At 44.0% G+C, this 19,912-nt stretch overlaps 1 protein-coding gene across 1 annotated transcript in view; it reads right to left on the bottom strand.

Annotated features, from left to right (window-relative positions):
• Positions 1 to 508: 508 nt before the first annotated feature.
• DDAH1 (dimethylarginine dimethylaminohydrolase 1) overlaps positions 509 to 19,912 on the bottom strand; it is a 57,663-nt gene continuing 38,259 nt past the window's right edge. The window contains exons 2-6 of the mRNA XM_059822170.1: positions 16,701 to 16,800; positions 15,458 to 15,531; positions 14,737 to 14,856; positions 1,270 to 1,413; positions 509 to 831 (exon numbers count right to left, since the gene is read on the bottom strand). Coding sequence (XP_059678153.1) covers positions 715 to 831; positions 1,270 to 1,413; positions 14,737 to 14,856; positions 15,458 to 15,531; positions 16,701 to 16,800 — 555 coding nt within the window. The 3' untranslated portion in view covers positions 509 to 714. The remainder of the gene's footprint in view (positions 832 to 1,269; positions 1,414 to 14,736; positions 14,857 to 15,457; positions 15,532 to 16,700; positions 16,801 to 19,912) is intronic.

The raw sequence follows: 19,912 nt of genomic DNA, 5'->3' as shown, positions 1-19,912 counted from the left end.
GTGGCTGCACTACTCTCTCTTTTTTTGTCATTCAAGTTTCCCAGGCAGACATTGCCCTTGAACACTCCCGTCGGAGGACGCTTTTTCCGAAGTTGCTATCTGGTGTCTGAAACTGATTCCAGCCACAACTCTGCCCAGCAGCAGCAACGTGATATGGCCGAGACAGTGAGCACAGTCCATTGCCCACTGTTCCAGCTACTGTCCAGAAAGCTTCCCTACCACACAAGATATCGAGTTCATAAGCCCATTGAGTTTTCTTCAGTCCCCCCCAATACCTTGCATTACTGAAAGTAAAGGGGACCGAGGAAGGAAAAAAAGATGCAGAGCAAGGAAGCAATAGAAAAAAGACAGGAGAAAGGAACAGTGTAAAGACAATAGAAGTGATTGAAATGTTTAGAATTAGTTGGTTTTCATAAAATTTTCACACAGATATGTTAAATCACTAAAGCTAGGGGTTAGCCATTGTAATTGTCTTCTGCTAGCCCATGGGACTAACATACTTCCTAGTTACATGCCCCCCAACAAACAGTACATCCACCTTAAATACCATCTGCAAGGACATAATAAAAATACACAAAGCAAAAAATTTGTAAACAAGGGTTAGTAGCACAGTGGTACAGTAGATTGTCAATAAAACCAATAAAAGTGTGGATACAGATTCGTCTACCTTGTGTGTAACATTATTGCCAGTTACAAGGGAAGGACTCTGTAAACTCATAATTCTGAAGTTTTGTTAATAAGCACAGAGCAACAGGTGAGTGCCCCGTCTACTTTCTCCAGTTCTGTGTTGGCTATTGGGATCAGCATGTGGTCCTTCAGTTTTTCAAACACCTGTTAAGGAAAGAAAACGGAACAGAAATCGTTACGTTTTACGTCTCTCTATTTTCCCTCTTCTCTAAGTATTTACAGAACGAACATGCATGGATTTATCAGCGTGTGCTAAGCCATCTCATCATTTGTAATCAACACTAACATTTACAGTGTACATGGCCTTCTGGCTATGGGATTCACGCACATCAATACTGCAGTGAAGGGAACTGTTGCTATGTCCAGTTATGCAGAAGAAGCACCAGGGGCCCAAGAGACAAAGTAATTAAATGAGTAGTGCAGATGAAAACAGAGCCCAGGCCTCCCACCTTTCACCATCTGGTATTTCCACGACAGGATACAACAGCCCATTCTGGAAGGCACCCGATTTCAATTCCCACTGACTTCCCATCAAGGCCAGGATGCTGGGGGTCTCCCAGGCACCCTCAGCAGGACTCTCACCTTCGCGCTCTCCGGGTACTCCTCAGGGGCTCGGTGAAGCAGGACGTGGCCTTTGCTGGGAATGTTTAAGTAGATGCAGTTCGCTGCAGCATCGTCGGGCACTGTCAGCTTGTCGTAGCGGTGGTCACTCATCTGTTGCATGGTCTGCCAAGAGGCACAAAGAGCAGCTATTTAGACCAAACACATTAGCAGCCCCAAACAAATGGGAGAACAGAACCTTCAAAAAATAGCTAATTGCGATTGCCAAGTCAGCCAAGAGCCATTTTTCTATGCAACAAGTAAGGAGATCTCTTTTCATCTTTGTCCTTCAGGGAAGAATCTACTAACCCTAACTGAAATGAGCAATAGAAAACCTTTGTGAAATGGTTCCTGCAAGCAGCAGGATTAAGCAGGGCACTCAGTAAGCATAGTCTGTCAGGTCTTTTCCGTAAGGAATGCGCATTGAGTATGCAAAATTCCTGCTTGCATTGATGGAAACTATAGGTGCTCAGCACCTTCAAAAAAAAGCAGCCATCATTCAATATTTATAAAATGAGCGTGAATTAACACAAACAGGACAGACACAGTTCCCAGCTTGGATATCAGCCCAATCTTAATTCTTTTCAAGGACCTCCTTTCTGCTTTCCAAGCAGTTACTCTTTCACTAAGCACCTGTGCTGGGGAGCGAGAAGGCACGTCTGTGCTAATCCTCGTTCCCAAGGGGCCAACACAATAACGTCCTCAGAATAGTAGAGCTGGTGGGTTTCAGAGGTTTGGTTTATAAATATAAGGCTCATACACAAATTTGGAACCTGGCTGGAATTTCAGACACAGAGACTTTCAGCGCATGAGAAGCCTGAGATCCCATGTTTTGGATCAGGCTCAACTTTTTAATAAAGATGGGAAAAGCCTGGAGACAAGATGCCTGACTCCCCATTTTACTGTTGCAGCTTTACATCAGCTTCACCCTGACAGAGACCTAGAATAACGCAGAAGTGAACAAAGCTCAAAGTCAAAAATTTTGGTCCTACTGAAGGCCTAAGCAAAATCAAGTGTTTCAGTTTCTTTCCTAGCCCCTCTGTGTTCCCACATACACTGCAAAGATGCAAAAAGAAAGGCGTTTTTTCAGCTTAAAAATACTCACACTAATATTATCTTAAAAATAAACTGGTATTCTGATTACAAAATTTTTCAACTAAATTCCCTTCTCAGGGAAACCCCACACAGATTTACATCGCATAGCAGAGAGCAGACTTTGATTTTTAGGCAGAGTTAAATTAATGTTTAAATTATTTGCAAGTTCATTTGTACTACTTCTCATTCATTGAAAAATATTATATGGAACTGAATTATAACGAGGATCTACAATGTATTAGGAAGCAACAAAGCAACTCATGCTTGCACACACCTACAGTAAGTAATTCCTTTATAAGTCTGGATACATTTTTCGTGTTGTAGGCTGAGTCATCCACATCCTACATCTCCACATCAGGAGAACATGAAACTCACAACGAAGAATACCACGCATTCTTGAGGAAGTGTTACCAGATTGTCATTTCTTGTTCCTTCTGAAGTTACGAAACTTTCCCAAGTTCCCAGGGTCACATCTACCTCCATAAAAGGTTAATGTGTTTTTCTGGGGAAAAAATCCTTACACCTTTACTTCACCGGATGTATTTTTATTACTGTGCTTACCATGGTTGACTTTCCTATTTACAATTTTGTTTCTGTTATGTTGCCAAGATGTATTTTGTTATGCTTTCCTTGATGCTGCAGACATCTAGCAGCAGGTGACATGCCTGAACCCAGTGCAACTCTTCTCCCTGGTAACCAGAGCCAGCAGACTCATCCTCTACCTGCAGCTTCTGTTTTCTTCCCTACATAATCTTTTTAAGTCTTGATTAAGGAAATATATTTATTAAATCTGCACTGAAATGCATGTATCAGTAGAGGAAAAGCCACTGCGCCTGGATTTCACTCAGCTCCCAAACAATTCTGCTTTCTCCAGTCCTTGCTGCAAACAGAATCTCGATATTGTAGGTTTTCTGTAGGAACAGCTCATTCATCAGAAATACATTGTGAATCACTGTGAGACACTTCCATATGAAATTATGAATGAATTCTTAAGCAGAAGGGTATGGACACATCTCCCCTTCATCCGCTTCTGCAAAATGCTAAAGTGAGAACCGCAGCAGCAAGCAGAAATGAAGAATAAGTGGCAGGGCTCTAGCTGTGCCTCAGGAACCAGCTTTGGGGAGCCTGGGAGATGATGGCGAGGGCACGTTAGGAGGATTGTTTTCAAGATTAAAAAGCATAGACGTGGTGGCTGAATTAATTTACAAATGAATGAGGAAAATGAGTGGGAAAGTGAGATGAAGCAGCACGGGAGTTTGAGTACTCACTGCCACAGTGGGAATGGGATCTCAGCTAGCTTGAACAACATCGCAAGAAAGCTTTGTTAGTAACTGGAGGTTTAACAATACAAGACTACTCTCTTCCTCGGCTCTTAGGTTAAGAAGGAAATCGTATTTGCAAGCTTTCACCGCTGTTATAACTACGCCTGCATGTTGAAGTAAAATTTCAAAAAACACCTTCTTGAGAGCATGCCCAGGCAGTAACGCCCCAAACCTGCCCCACAGGAGGCTCTGGATGCAGTGGAAATACACCGACGCGACGCAGTCAGGTTATTTTAAAGCCCCATGGGGTTTTCCACATTTCTATTACGTAAAGTCATTGAGCACGTGTGCCTGGCCAGATAGGACTTCAGGCCAGAGAAAGAGATAAAAGCAAGGTCCTTTAATTGTATTTTCTATTAGATACAACCCAAAAAAATATCTTTTTTTTTTAATGACAAGTTTACAAAGACTATAGCGCTTGCACAATGCATTTGCAGAGGGCTGGCTTCCTGCCCACAAATGCTGTATGACCAGCTACGTTAAGAGCCAGGCATTTCCCGCATGCCTAGTTTTTCTGGGAATTTTCTTCAGCCTGAAGAGGGTAATTTTCATTGTGCATTCTCTCAGCCCTTAGTCATGCTTTCCTTACGTTGAAGTCATTTACGTAGCCTAAAATGCCTTTTCTGTATTTTTTTACAGTATGTCCTCAGACAACTGAGGTAATGGATAAGCTAAATAATCCTAAATATGAAGCAGCATTATGCATGAAGGAAAAATGCGTATGTGTTTAGGGCCTATTATCACTGACAAAGTTACAATGACCGCATATACTTTTAAAACAGGCCAAGCCTAGTTACAAATTTTCCCCTTCCATGAGGAAGGCCGCACTCTGAGCCCTGCTGCCATCCAGGACCTACTCGCATCCAGATTGCTGCGGGACAGACCAAACCCACCAGACCTGCAATGCGCCTTTGTATCTCCAACACCCCACGAGCAAAACCAAACATACAGTGAATGTTCCTCTTGCTAACGTGGCAACAAACACTGCACTTAAAAATGCCCATGTCATGTTGACAGAGAAGCAGAAGCACAGGTTTTCAGAGCCTGATTTTTGTTTTTATTAGCCCCTGCTCCCCTGGCCCCCAACATTTAAAAGAACAATCAAACCTAAGCCCAAGTCAAATGCATGTAACTCTATACCCACAGGATCATTCTCTCACCAGATTTCAGCTACCCTTTCCTAAATCCTTCAAGTCACAGTATTCTTAAAAGAAAATTATTCACTTAAAACTATTTAAGATATGTTTTCCATCCCATCTCTTTTCCTTCTTTCCAAGCACATTGAAGTTTGGCCTGTTTTACACTGATGCTTAAGTAACATTTGGCCTGGGATACAGAGCAAATTGGAATATTTTAATCCAAGAGATTGGAAGTTGTGAGAACAGATTAAGCTACATTAAGATTTTGCCTACAATGATGAAAATGAAGTATTTGTGTGGTGCAAGGCAGCTAACACTGCTGAGAAGAATAACTCAGGAATATGCAGCCACATCCCCCTGGGTTGGCTGGGATTTTGGAATGACAGCGTGCTTCTCTTCTGCTTGGAGGAAGAACCACTTGTCTGGGAACAACATCAGGCTTATGCCCTTACACACTTAAGGCAAAAGATGAGGACAGGCACCTGGCCAGTACATTGCCATCTGGAGGGAGGACTGAGAGAGAAAGGTAAATTATTGCTTGCTACCTGGAAAATACTGCTAATTATCAAACCTGCCATTTTTTAATGCTTGCAGAACCCAGAAGAGCTTCTTTTTTAGTGCTGCATGATGGGGGTCCCCAGCCCCACGTGAGAGGTGACGATATCCCACTTCTGGATCCTAAGACCGGGACTGGAGGCGACCAAGATTTGGTGTGTGTTTCCCGGGAACCTCAACTCATCAGCTGTCATACAGAGCGATACACCCCACAGCACTGCCCCAGGAGTCTGTCCAGTTGGCTTTTGAACCTGTAGCAAGGTTCATTCAGAGTTCAGACATGTACTGTGTGAGGAAGTGTTCCTTTTCCTTTCTTTTGTGAACTTGCCCCTTGCCTTTAGAGTTCCCCTGGTTCTTGCACTGGAAAAGACAGCGAACAATTGATCCCTGGTCCCCTTTTCCACATCATTCCTGATTTTATAGGCACCTATCATCCCATCTTAGTTGTCTCTTTTTCAGGTTATAGTCATACCTTGCTTAGGTTGTCTCCTTAGGCAAGCTGTTCCAGATATCTGTCCATCCTTATTGTACTTTTCCGAATCTTGCTAGTTCTACTCTATCTTTTTTGGAACAAAATGATCGTGCATGCAAAGTGCACACAACAGCCAACATGCAGATGCACCACAGCTTTAATCAGTGGCCTAATGATGTTCTCCATTTGGTTTTCAGCTGAGCTGGCAATTTCAACAAGCCCAGGATCTTATTTCTGTGGTAAAGATCAGTCAGAGCACATTATTTCATATGTGATGTTCACATTGTCATTCTCCCTGTCCCTGCTACACATCACTTTACAGTTATCTACACTGAATTTCATTCATTGTTTTATTGCCCTGTCTCTTGTCTATTAAGTTCCTCCCTCCCTCGCTTCTTCGTATTTGGAGAAACAATTGGCACCGGAGAGAGAAAGCAGCAGCCTTCGGGCTGAACACAAGTGCAGGACAGAGCGGGGCTGGAGAGCTATGCCACGGTGCTATGCACCTGGGTGCAGGGACTCAGCCTGCCATACAAACTACGCTACTCAACAGCTTCTCAGAGTCTCCTTGAAATGCAGCAGTGCCAACAGTGACCATAAACAGTTGGCCAGGCTGACCAGAGGGGACAGAAAAACAGAGCTGGAAAAGCCAGCTATCTTGCTTGAATGTCAAGACCTGTCAGGAGTGTCACCCCAGAAATGCAGACAGGTGGGAGAGATAACAGCAGGGTAGACTCAGTAGGAAGGGGACAAGACAGCCACTTTAAGCAGCATAAATGACAGTAGAATGACCTAAGGCTTCTTGTCAGGTATTGAAAAGTCTGCTAGGGATATAAGATAGGATAGGCCCTATGGATGCAACTGCAGGATCCCAGAAGTACAACAGAACAACTGCCCTCTAGATCTCTTCGAAACCACCAATGCCACGGTCAATATGCCAAATTTCTTAGCCCATACACAGCCAGAGTGTTACTGTAATTCCCACCTACCACCCATGTTCTCAGTGGCTGGGCTTTGGGCTTTTCTTCCCTGTTGCACCCTCTCAGTCACATTTTCCAGATGGCAGAGTTCTTTAAGCAACTTCTCCCACCTCGTTCCTCGACTTTTCCTGGCACAGGGCACCTTTTGCATCACCCCAGATGTGATGGATACCACGTGCCATTCACGTGCACACCTGTGTTGCTCTGCCCCTCTGAACCACCTTGCATCATGGCCATACTGTCACCTGCCTGCCAGCTCTGCCCAAGGACCGCTGCAAAGGGAATCCATGACCTTAGCAGGGGTAAAGGAAGCAACTTACATTTGTTGTTGTCGAGAAGGTGAGAGGACGAATGTCCTGCCTTTTTGGAACAGGAACCCAGGGAGAGAACAGTCAAAGAAAAAAAAACAGCAAAGGAATAGAAACATGAGTCCCCATTTACGCGAGTCAAATGACATCTTCTCAGTCAGCCTCTGACCCAGCTCCTGTGGCTGACAGCCTTACTGGTGACGACAAATACGTATTGACAGGGACACTTTCATCACCCTTTACAAAAAAATATATATAAATTGATTAATATAACAGTCTCTATTCTATAAATACATACTTTTGAGTCTGTATCTTCCAAAAGACTAGATTCTCCTGCATATATGCAAACTGAACAGCACTGACACACCGCCAAGCACAGTATGTTTATTACAACATCTAACTTTTAATTAAAAGGAAGACACAACTGGTTGCCTATTTAAGGTAGCAGGTCATCTGGTACTCAGTGAAGACCTGTGTCCTCTGAGATGCTGTACGCCCCTAATTCATAAAGTAATGGAAAATTAGAAGGAGCTGAAAGTATGCAATATCTCATAGGATCTAACCCAGAGCAAGCAAACATGAGCTAAAGGAAAGTGCACAGAATTTTACAAATTGACTAATTTTCCTATCTATAAGGCTGAGAGCAGCAAAGTCTCATTTTTCTATTTTTATTTTTATGGGCAAGCTGTCAATTGTTCTCTGGATTTCACTAACCTTTCTTTGTTGCTGCATTACAGAAAAGTCAGCATTCATCTGCACTTTCTGCTAATTCCCTACCTGATGTCATCCTCTTTGGGTTATTAATATTAGTAATCATTTCCACAGCAACCCATTGTGATATCCCAAATAGAGGATTATGACTTCATGCAGGGAATAAGCAGAGGCACAAATGATGAATTCTTAAGGAAGAAGAGATAACGTTTTCATGCAAACTTGTGCATTACTAGAAAAGACAGACACTATACAGACAATAGGAAGAGCAGATTTAGATGAGCCTTTTCATGCTGCTGGGGGGTATGGGCTGCTTTCTCAGAACACCAGATAGATGAAGTTTTCCCTTAGGTGCCCGTTCTGGAGGCGCTTCTGTGGCAGAGCTGGAAACCCCTCAGCTTTACGCAGGCACTATAACCCCGCATTCATGCAGGGAAACAGTACTCGGCTTTTTAAAGCTGGCACACTGCAGAGACTTCAGTTATACAAGACAGAATAAGAACAAAAGGCATTTAATCACAGGAATAGGGGCAACTGCCAATGCCAGAGTAACTCCTTGCGCCCAAGTCTTTAAAAGCAGTGCTCTGATCATAGCTTTGGATACAGACCAAGGGCCTAGTTGCCCAAAAGAGACCCTTTCTATTTTATCCTTAAGATGTGGTTTCGATAAGTCTCCCTTGACCTCTGTCAAAACAGCGTACAGGGCTGCATTTGCAATAGCGTCCTTCAGGGAATAATTTAGGGGATGAATGAGCAGCTCCACTCCCAATAGAAGATACTGAATGGGAGAGTCAAGTACAAGGCAGAGCAATCATGTCCAACCTTTTACTGAAAGCGGGAAAAAAAAGAAAGGTATTTGCTGAAGTCGTGGAATTGCACTACTGTACATATTCCAATACACTCCTGACCATAATGAAATCCCATCGACTAATGAGGTCAGAGCCTGGGATACGAAGGACGAGCTCAGAAGTGCAGATGTCACCACCGCTCTGGGTCCCGCTGGGCCAGGTCTGTCCAGGAGACATGAAGGGTTACAAGCTCAGCTGCATTACTCGCTCTGCCTCGCACCTCTCCTGGCAATGGCACTCAGCCCTGACATCTGCCATGGCCATGCTGCCTCTGTAATTAGCATCTGTTCCTCTGAAACAACGAGGTGAAGTCCCAGATGTTTCACATGAAACTGGGAAGTGCTCTGTTATCCCAGATCTTGGAGGGAATACCCCAGATACAGCGGCCACAGGGATTAAGCTCAGGCCATAAGAAAGGCTGAGAGAATTGAGGTTGTTCAGCCTGGAGAAGAGAAGGGTCTGGGGAGACCTTATTGCAGCCTTTCAGTACTTAAAGGGGGCTTATAAGAAAGATGGGGACAAACTTTTTAGTAGGGCCTGTTGCGATAGGACAAGGGGTAATAGTTTTAAACTAAAAGAGGGTAGATTTAGACTAGATATAAGGAAGAAAATTTTTACAATTAGGGTGGTGAAACACTGGAAAAGTTTGCCCAGAGAGGTGGTAGATGCCTCATCCCTGGAAACATTCAAGGTCAGGTTGGACGGGGCTCTGAGCAGCCTTATCTAGTTGAAGATGTCCTTGCTCATTGCAGGCATTGTTGGACTAAATGTCCTTTAAAGGTCCCTTCTGACCCAAATTATTCTATGATCCTATATTGTGGGATGAGCGCTCTCCATGTCGCAGCCCTCACCCCTAGGCACCATGACAGGTTTCCCACCTTCCAAGACCTCTGCTCCCTTCTGAGATCCATCAGCAACCACCAGGCACTCGGCATCACCCCGGAGCAGCAGGGTCAGCTGGAGGCTTTCTCTACCAGTCCCGTGGGGAGACCCTGGGGTTAGTCCTTTGGAGAGTGCCCGACATCAGAGCGTACCCAAAGGACAACCCTTGTTTCCCAATGGGTGAGAGAACAACTTCATTAGCAGGCACGAGCTACAAATACAATGTGTACTGCTTGCAAGGGGATAGTTGAGCTTGCCAAAGCTGGGAACAACATACGTAACCCTCAGATCCTTTGGGATTGCTACTGAGTTATCCACAGGGTGACAGAGAACGGTCTGACTGCAGACAAAGCTGCTTAAACGCAGGACTGATGCCCACCACCATCTGCCGGTGTCCAAGTCTTCACTCATCACAAAAAGCAGAGGGGATTTGTGCTCTGTACCAACCAACACAAACAGCCAAAGGACAGAAACGCGGCTTTTCAGGATTTAGTATACAGCGAGAGAGTACAGAAAGGAGTGTGTAACAGATGCTGTGTTATGGTTCCCATTGTCATCTTGCCTAGCATTTGCCTTTGCTGCTGGAACCTGAACTGGATTACGTCCCGGGCCAGTTCCTGCTCATCTGCTGTTCCAGCAAGACCCGAGGGCTGTGGCCCTTGTTGTGGAAAAAGTGGTGCAGAGTGTTCGCCTGGACTCCTGCCCCGTCACCTCCCTATGCCGGGGCCTGCACCATCACAGCCTGAATTTGTCCTCATTCACGCTCACAGTAAACGTCAGCAACTCCAACAGGGCAGGATCAGAGCCCCAAGGTGACATGTTTGGAGGAAATCCTGGCCTCAGTGAGGGAACAGAAAAATAATCCCAGGCTTACCAGCTCAACAGCCATGGCCAATGTTCAACTATGGAATTACAGGTATGGAATTATGAATGGGTTTAACTACAAGAAGGAATTAAATGCATTCTGAAAACAGCAGAGGGAAGTTAAAGTTTCAGATGCGATAGCCACTACGGGCCCTGATACCTTCTGCAGTTAATCTGTCTCTCTCTTTCACCCAGTTTCCTGGAGTGCCACTTTTCAGCTGCAGCCCAAATAAATATTCTATACTTGCCAGAGCCTGAAGAGGATTTCATGGTTAAAATATCACTTCTGATTTATTATCTGCTTCTAGTATGTGCTCTATAATCCTAAACTCTGTGCACTCATTTACTAGCTCACTTGCAGCGCTTTACATTACACACAGAGCACTAAACTCATGATCAATTGCACTCTGCCACAGATGCAATTTCTTTTTCTGTTTTTAAAGTATTGTAAAGATACGCAAGTTGCACCAGTAAGAACAATCAAGAAAAAAATTCTCTTTCAAACAAGATTGTTAGTAGGAAGATAAACCCTATTTTAAATAGAAAATGTTAGCATAGCGTGACATAGCAGTTCACTTGCTGCCTAACAAGACACGCTACGTAATGAAAACAACTCAACTACCAGAGATGGTTAAAGACAGCTTAATCATCTTGCTTGTATGACTGCATTTCCAGAGCAGACATGAAAAATGGCAACAACAAAGGAGAGGTTTAAAATAACAAGCTACCACAATAAAGGAGTGGCATGCTGGGCTGTGCCAGGCAAATGACTCAGTAGAAGCTCAGGGGACCGTACTGCCACACAGGCTGCGATGGGTAATGAGAGGAGCAGCTGACAGCACTGCTACAGCTCAGTCAATCTGGTGAAATCCAGGGAGCAGCTTTTAATTCTGAGTATCAGTGCCTCATAGAGATCCTATTGCAACTGCATTTCCACAAGTCTGTAAGAAGCTGATTATCAACCGAAATTTTTTTCTTCAGAGGTAAGTGAACAAATGCAAAGAAATCACTGAGGTCAAAAAGCAAGAATTCAAACGTCAGAGGAAGCTAGGTATAAGCAGCACTACCAACTCTGCCATTTCAGAGACAGACGCTTTACCTATTTGTTTTCCAGTAATTTCTCTGAAGAGATTTAGACTCCTGGAGGAACAGCTAGAGGTTGCCCAGAATAAGAGTGGAGCTGGATCCCATACACTGAGCAAGAGACACACTCTGGGTAACTTCATACGTAGCTCTGGCTGCGACATGGTTGTCTGATGTAACCTGTCAGCTTGCTGGAAGCACAAGAAGGGCACGTGCTATGGCACAGAACCGCTGATCTGGGTCAGAGTCCCTAACCTCAGCTGGCAGGTTGCGAGCAAACATGACCATCCCACACATGTAAATGTGCTGCTAAACTTCCGACGCAGTGAAACACACTGAAAACTGACATAGTTGATTTATTTTTTAAAAGATATCCATGAACAGTCAAAGACTGCTAGATTATCTTGTTAATGGTAATTTTCTTTTAAAAATGTATCTGCTTTTTACTGTACCTTGATTAATGCTGGTATTTACTTGATAGCTAGTTACCAGCAACATTTAATCAGCTTATCCAAAAAATATTTTTTGTTACAATAGCTAAATTGATGCACTGCAACACGATTAGCCGAGCTGTGCAAAAGGCTTTAATCAAACTGATGAGTTCTCGGATTAGTCCTGGCTCAAGTTCAAATTGCAGCTCTAAGCAACCAGTATTGTACTTGAATTTTGCTCATGTTTATAAACACTCTATATAAGTGTAGGGCTGTCTGGATATCTGCAAACTTCATCAGGCTGCTGCTCACAACACGTTTCGAGTTTGAGCCTGGGTATTTGGCATACTGCATATTTCACAGGGAAAGATGCAGGGCACTTTCCATCCCAGACTAAATCAATCTCACAGCATCAGGAACATCAGACCTTTACAGCCAAACCCATTTGTCCTAAGTTTCTCAGGGGTGAAGACACGGATGATAAACTGGGAATGTGCTCCCAGAGCTTCACGTAGTGATTTCTAATAAGAGAGTAACTTCGACAGCTTGTTCAAATGAATGAGCAAACTTAAAGCCACTCCAAACTATGTGGGAAGCCAAGGGACAGTCCTCTTAAGGGCTGCCCTAAGCTCAGGCGGAGCAATCAGGCTGCTATCCTATTCCCTTAATTGTTGCCAGGCTGCAAGTATAAGCCAGCCAAGACTGCACTTTCCTGGCCTCCGTAATTCAACCCGTGTCCAGCAGGGGAGATTCTGAGATTTGAAATGTTGGTTTTATCTTAGCTGGGGACTGAAACATTTTAAATCTTGAACTGTCACAAGATAAAAAAGGAAGAAAAACCACCAAATCTCTGCCAAGCTCTGATAATAAAAATTATGCTGCTGGGAAATGAAAAATCCTAGGATTATGCCCATGAGGAAAATCTATGAGATCTGAAAAGCAAACGTGCAATGAAATATCGCAGCATGGCAGTAAGGACAAGAAGTCTCTCAGGCCTCTGCCTTGCAAATACTTAAGGATGTTTTAAAGTAATAAATATCACTAGCTTACTGAAGCCGAGGAGGTGTACAAGACATGCAGGATGGGTTCCCAAGCTCTTTGGGGGCCAGGGATGTTGATTTCAGAGTCACATACTATTTCTATTGTAAACGTTCTGCCTGGCACAGATTCAGATCAGTAGCTTTGGGCGCTGATAATAGTGCTGTTCTTTAAAATAATTCATGCTTTAGAATCAGGGCAAGAGATACAAGTCAGGTTGTGTAAGTTGGATTTAAATTGAGCAGATTTCAGAGATCTTTCTCACTAGTTAAGCAGAGCTATCTCCACCCCTCCTCATTTACTATCAAGGACACACAGCTGGCTTCCTCCATGCACTAGTGATCATGTTGCATCAAGGAGGCTTCTGCAAAGCCAAAGCCTGCACTTAGGTTCTTATTTATTGGCAAAAGAATCAGTATAATCATAAGCTGAGAATTTGGGACTTGCTGCCATCACTGAAAAGTAGACTTTGGTATAATGTTCAAAGGCAAGTCCTGATAAAAATGCGTAAGACACTTAGCTGTAATGCTTTCAGACATGCTCTGGCTTACCTGCATCTCAAACCAAACCATGCAGGATGGTAGGTCCTAATTTATCAAGTGGGACAAACTTTCAAGCTCCACTTCAGGTAAAGTCTCAGTTGCACTTTGCTTCTTTTGGTGCTCCAGCCAAAGTTTCTGCTGCAAAGCATCAGTGCCGTGCAGGAGCAGAGATGCTGATCTCTTGGGTGAGCTGTCTCGTTGCCTACATGTGTAATGAGATTCACGGCCTCAAGCATCTCTGTGCCCACATCTCCGAAATAGCTTAATTTGGTAGATTTGCTCGGAACACACCCAGCAGGTAGGAAAGCCACTAAGCCCGGTGCAAATCACAGGAGCAATAAACATTTCCATTGAGGATGATGGTGGTAGTACAGCATTGACCTGCTACATGACGGATTACTGGTTCGCAAGTCTGTCAGCAAAGAGAGACCCAGATTCACGAGGCCTCTTAGCCTGAGCGTTCAAACCCACACCTCCCACTTTGAAGGAAAATGTTCAGAGTCTCAAACTACCGGCAAGGCTGGGGTAAGAATACTCTCCCTCCTTTCTGCTGAAGCCACGCTGTTATGAGACCCCTCATAGGACCAGAGAGGAAAAAGCGTGACCAGGAAGGAACTTGACTTTGCAGCCAGGGGCTGGAGGAAGGAGGGATGGGGAGTCCTGGACTCTGGTCGCGGCAGCTGGAGTTACTTATTTTATCCAGAAAGTCTTCACTGCAAAATGTGTAGACAGGTCATCTCCGCAACAGGGGTCCAACCCTTCTCCCTCCTCCTTCACACCAAAACCTTTACCTCCCCACTGGCAATTTTAAAATCCACATTTCCTCATGACAACAGCTGAAGTAAACATCTCCTACTGCTCTGATGATATCTCCTTCCTCTCTCCTATCACCAAATTATCACCTTTTTAGTCAACAAAGCTGTAAGCAATAACCTGCATAATCCATTTTAACCTGTATAATCCATTTATTTCCTGAAGACAGCTAGAACTAAATTAACATCACTGTTCTCTTGCCTGATATAAACATTCTTTATGGTTTGTACATACAGGAGACCCTGAGATGTACTGATTTCCTCTTTCATTGATCTATACCTATTTTAAAATTGCAGCATCCTTGAGCAGAGGTTAAAAACAAAAACCCCAAGTTTGTTGTTTAGAAAATTTTCTTATGTGCTTTACCTTGAGGGCTTTCTGTGCAGCTTCACTTGATCCAATAGCAATCAAGTTTGGTCCAGCCATGCTGCAAAAGCTCTTCAGATGCAAAGAATCATGAACAGGGACTGTGGAGACAGCATAATCCTGTATGGAAGTAAAGAATGGTTGCTATAAATATTTTTAAATTGTCCTAGTTCCATAATGACACAATCCATAATTAATTTTACTCTCTGCAAATTAACAACAGCAACATATCCCAGGGCACAGTGTCAACTGTTTAAGTATGACATACCCCTCTGGACCAGCTTGTCTTGTCTGGTGCAGTGGAGTAAAATCCAGAACATGTTTCAAATATTACTATTGCTGCAACTGTAAAGAAATACATTAAAATGCATAATTAAGCAGTATGTACAAAAAACCACTCCACGAACCAGCAATAAGGACACATTGCCGATACATGAGAACATTAAGAACGTGAGTGTTGATATGCTCTCAAATAATAACAGCCTTCCACTGTCCAAGTTACTTTTATGCAGCTATCTCACATTTCAGATCCAACTTCAGCATCTGTCACTTTACAGGATGCTCAAACCTTCTCAGTAACTTGTACCTTTTTTTAGTTTTTTTTTTAAATAAGTCCTAAATAAAGCACTTGAGTATGAGAAATATCTTGGCCAGTAAAATTATTAAATTGGTTCAGTGGATGATAGCTTATATTTCCTGTGGCATGAATGAATCTACAAACCTTAAATGTGTCAGCCAGAATTTCTGCACCACGTTGATTTGTCCGCCTGGAAAGACCCACAAAAAATTCTCTGCCTGGAATGAAAAAATGAAGGGCAAAAAAATTACGGCTTTTTTTCTTTTTAAACCATCCAAAAAAATCACCACATCAACTCCTTCATCAGAACATACACATTTTAAAAACAGGCCAGCTTTAGAGACATTCTGAAGCAATCTCTCATGGATATAATTTTCTATCTTTCTTTTCTCAAGCTGAATAGTAAAACTGAAAATTCAGCTTAGAAGAATGCAACCTGCATATAATAAAAGATAATTTAAAGCAATTATCTTTTTCCAGAAGACGTATTTCACCAGAAGTATAAATAGCTTCCTCTTCTAAAGCTCTGCAACAGTCATTGAGTCAGGGAAGAGTACAGCTGGGCTGGATTAGTACAGCACTGATTGACCATTTCCCCCTCCCTTGGAGATTTCCTCTGGTCTGGAAGGCAGCTCTGCAGCCACTGGCATCCTCCAGCTCCAGAGGAAATCAGTGCTGGATCTGCACTGCGTTAGAAAGGCCTCCCTTCCCAGTCTGCCTCTTTTGAGACCCTTCTTTCCCCTTGGTGAACTAAGGCAAGCAGCCAGTCTACTGTGATGCTGATCAAAATAAACAGACTCATTCAGCACAGGCGAGGAGCAAGCGTGTATGCAGCCGATGTGAGAAAATGCCTAATGGGTTTAATGACATAAAAAACACAGTCAGTATCTTCATCTTTGAAGTCAACCATGCATAGTAGTTGTCTAGCACATGACATCTGGTAGGCAACTCCACCACTTTCTCCATAAACTAAAAATGCATTTTTTGCATTTGATTCACTGAACTAGTGACAATTGTCTGCATCAAGCTTTTACAAGTCCTGAAAATGAGTCTGGTGAACGCAGCTGCTTGTAGTAAGAAATACGAGACAACTGCAGGCAGTTGACTACTGAAAGCATTTTTCTTATTGGCACTTTACAAGCTAAAATAAAATTTGTATGCACAGTGCTGCTCTTTGTTCTGTGTGTACTGCTACTTCGCTTATTTAGGCATTAGGCAGGACATTGAGGGTTGCATTGAAAATTCATCTCTCAGCTACCTTTGTGACATTTAGTAAACAACTGATTTAACAAACCACATGAATGACATTTTATTATGCAGAAAACAGATAACATGCCGTCTTTGAGGCAGTCAGAATATATAAACAGCAAATTCACTACCACTATACCTGTAAATAAGACGTCTCCACCTTCCAAGGTTGCATTTTCATCTACCATCTCTACTATATTGAGGTTGAGACTTTCTAGTACTCTCTTCATGGCTTCAACCTGTTCAAAAGAAAGTTGTCTAGAATATATTGTATCATTTAAAAACTTAAAAAAACCTACCAGAAACACATATTGTTAATAAGAATTGAAGTCCTTTAGCGAGACGGATGGCAGGGTCCTTTGTGTCCCTGCCCATCGCAGTTCCCCAACTCTCTCCAGAGGCCTTTGTGGTCTGGAGGGGATGGGGTGTCAAGGGCCAGTGATCAGGCTCTTGCCTTTGCACGGGAACCATACAGCATTCAGAAGAGACCGATGAGGAGTCCAAAACACATGTTAAGTCTGTTCCCTCTGCACAGTAATATTCTCTCTTGCAAATCCTGCCCCTTGGATTTGAGCAGGAAAAAGGACCAGAAGGAGTGACATTCTCTCCTTCCACACTGCTCAAAGAGAAGACATGGCTCTACCAGCCACGGAGACGGCAGCTCTACCCAGGCCCCTCTTCTGTCAGGGGGGAAAAAAAATAATCCCCAAATCTGTAAATGTTCATTTTCTTCATAGTTTTGCAACTTTACTGAGCACTAGGTCTCCTTGCATTTTTCAGCTACCTTGCTACAGAATTACAAGACCTTTCATGTCCATATGTTATGCGCAGAGCGCCGCACGCATGGCAGGGAGCCCGGGGCCGGAAGCCTGGGGCTGCCGAGCCCTTTTCCTGCTGAAAGAAGCTCGTAACAGGAGTGGGGGATACAGCTTCAGTAGGTTTCCTCTTTCCCAGTGAGGGCTGCTGAGGATGCCTAGAGCAGAACCTCTTTCTATAGAGGCTCACACCATCAGCCATCCATAAGAGGGGCTAACGCTCGCTGTGGTCAACTACCATTGTCTTAGTGCCTTGTAAGCCAAAAGAAGCACCTACACCCAACCAACTGCTCACCAAAAGCTTACGACTACAGCTTGCAGAATGTCAATATAAAGATGAGCTCACCCACAGAAACCTGTGAACCTAATCCCACACAGCAGCACCTTCGTGTTTGGCGAAACCTCCTCACCGTGGTTAACCAGAGGTGCCCAGCAAGCATTAACGAACACGGAAGACACAGTGAAGACCTGTTAGACAGCTCTGATTTTTGCATATCCCACAGGTCATTTATCTATTTAATGTGACAAATTATGCATTTCTAGAAAAAACACAGGAAGCTAAAGCAGGTAACACGGTACTTGTCTTCCAGCACCATATACCAATAGATGCAACTCTAGCAGCCCTGCTCTTGGGCTCTGCCAAACTATACCTGCCACAGCAGAGAAAGGCGACATGATGATGATTAGTCCTTCACCCTCCCTGCAGCAGCTTCAGAGCAATAGCAGCACATGCTTTGGCTGTCATACCTTCCTAAGAGCAGTGCTGGCTTCAGGGAATAAGGGAGGGGGCAGACGTGATCCACCTAAGCCCACTTTTTCTGCTCATTTTCAGTGACTCGGCTGTGTAGCATTTGTGAGTCACCCCATTAACCCCAAAGCCCAGGCCCAAAAGGCCAGAGCAGGTCTCCCTGGGCTGCCAGGACAGCTGATGTAGGTCTATAATGGATACACTGGGGGCATCATCTTATCCAAGACTGATCTGCTCTCTGGAGCTGCTTCTTTCTCTCTAGCATGTCCTCGGTCTCCAGTCACTTTACAGAAAAACACTGCTAAAATCAGTTTAAAGTTGAGCGGGATGAAGGCAGGTCTTTGTGCCACCTGGAGAATGCTGATGTATTACACTGCAACACAGTACTGTACCCGGGAGCTTCCTGAGACCAAGGGACTCATCCTCCCACATAAAATCCCATCTAAGACTTTGGCACACAAACTGGAGCGAGCCTGGAGCATGCCCTTTACAATGATTAACACTTCTTTTTGCTCCTCTGTCTTTCATTTGATGCTAAAATCATTTCAGGCTAAAACTTGGCACTCGAGTCTCTAGGCTTAGTAGTAAGGCTTCCTCTTTCTTAGCCTTGTTGCTCTACCTCCAGTGATCTTTAAAATTAGGTTTATAAGGAGGACTGGACCCATGTGGTATTTTAAAAATAAGTGGGAAACAGCTGAGTTAATATCAGAAAACTGACTGTTGTACAAACACAGAAACACTTTGTAACATACATGTGCTGATAGCAGAATGATTTCTTTTGCCTGAGAAGCCCAGTGGTTTTTATCGTGCAGGTGCTATGTGCTTAAGAGCCATCAGACCTCAAAGAAGAAAACCATTGCTTAATATGGAGTAATACAGTTGTGGCATTATATAAAAAGGTTCCCAATCCAAGAGCACGTAGACTCGCTGTTTTGTGCTGGCGTGAAGCAGACAAGCAAACTCATGACTAGGCATAAGGACAGCCTGACACACAAGTACACTAGTTGGAATAAATAAATATACTCATCAGATGCGGTTATTTAAGGCAGAAGGCCAAACCACAGGAAAACACAGGATTACCCAGCCTGTTGTGTGGTCACCTATCTCCAGTTAATCCACCCCGCCTCCAGCAGCTTCCAAAACCAAAACACCAAGAAGAGAAAGCCCTTTCAGGAGACGTGCTGCTGATCGGGTGCTCCCGGGGAGCTGTCTGGGCTTGCAGAAGAAGCCGAGCCAGCGGCTGCCCCTGCCAAGCACCTGCTCTGCCCCTGTCCTCCTCACTGACACTGTGTCCCCACCAGTCTGGAGCATCAGCAGAGCTGCAGATGTAACAGTGGCAGAGGACCACCCTACCCGCTCTCTGCAGGGAGAGCCAAAAGCTGCTCTGCACCACAGAAGACCACCCGAGAGGGGTAACATGTAAAACCTGGGCAGCCTACAGAGAAGACGTGAAGGTGCCTCCGTGTGTTGCCAGGCTGCCTGCAGACCCAACGGGGCCGGGAAGTGTGCAACAAACATTGCAAGCAAGCTAGGCATGCTGGCTAGAAAATTTGTGTCTGTTAATGGTTTAATAAACTTAATGGTCGGAAGGAGGCATGTTACTGAAGGGAAAAGAAAAGCAGCATGCATCTTGGCTATGCGAGGAAGGTTGAGGCGGTACAAAATCCTGAAGGTGGATCTGCCTGCGAGAAGAACGTGCCTGTGACCAGAGCAAACACGCACCAGTCATGGAGGTGGATGTGGGCTCCCTCCAGCAGGTGGGAAACCTATTTTTTACCTGAGCATTGC

This window comes from Gavia stellata, chromosome 10 (genome assembly GCF_030936135.1).
Source record: "Gavia stellata isolate bGavSte3 chromosome 10, bGavSte3.hap2, whole genome shotgun sequence".
Classification (NCBI taxonomy): domain Eukaryota; kingdom Metazoa; phylum Chordata; class Aves; order Gaviiformes; family Gaviidae; genus Gavia; species Gavia stellata.
The sequence above is the reverse complement of the archived record's forward strand: the minus strand, read 5'-3'. Positions and strand labels throughout refer to the sequence as shown.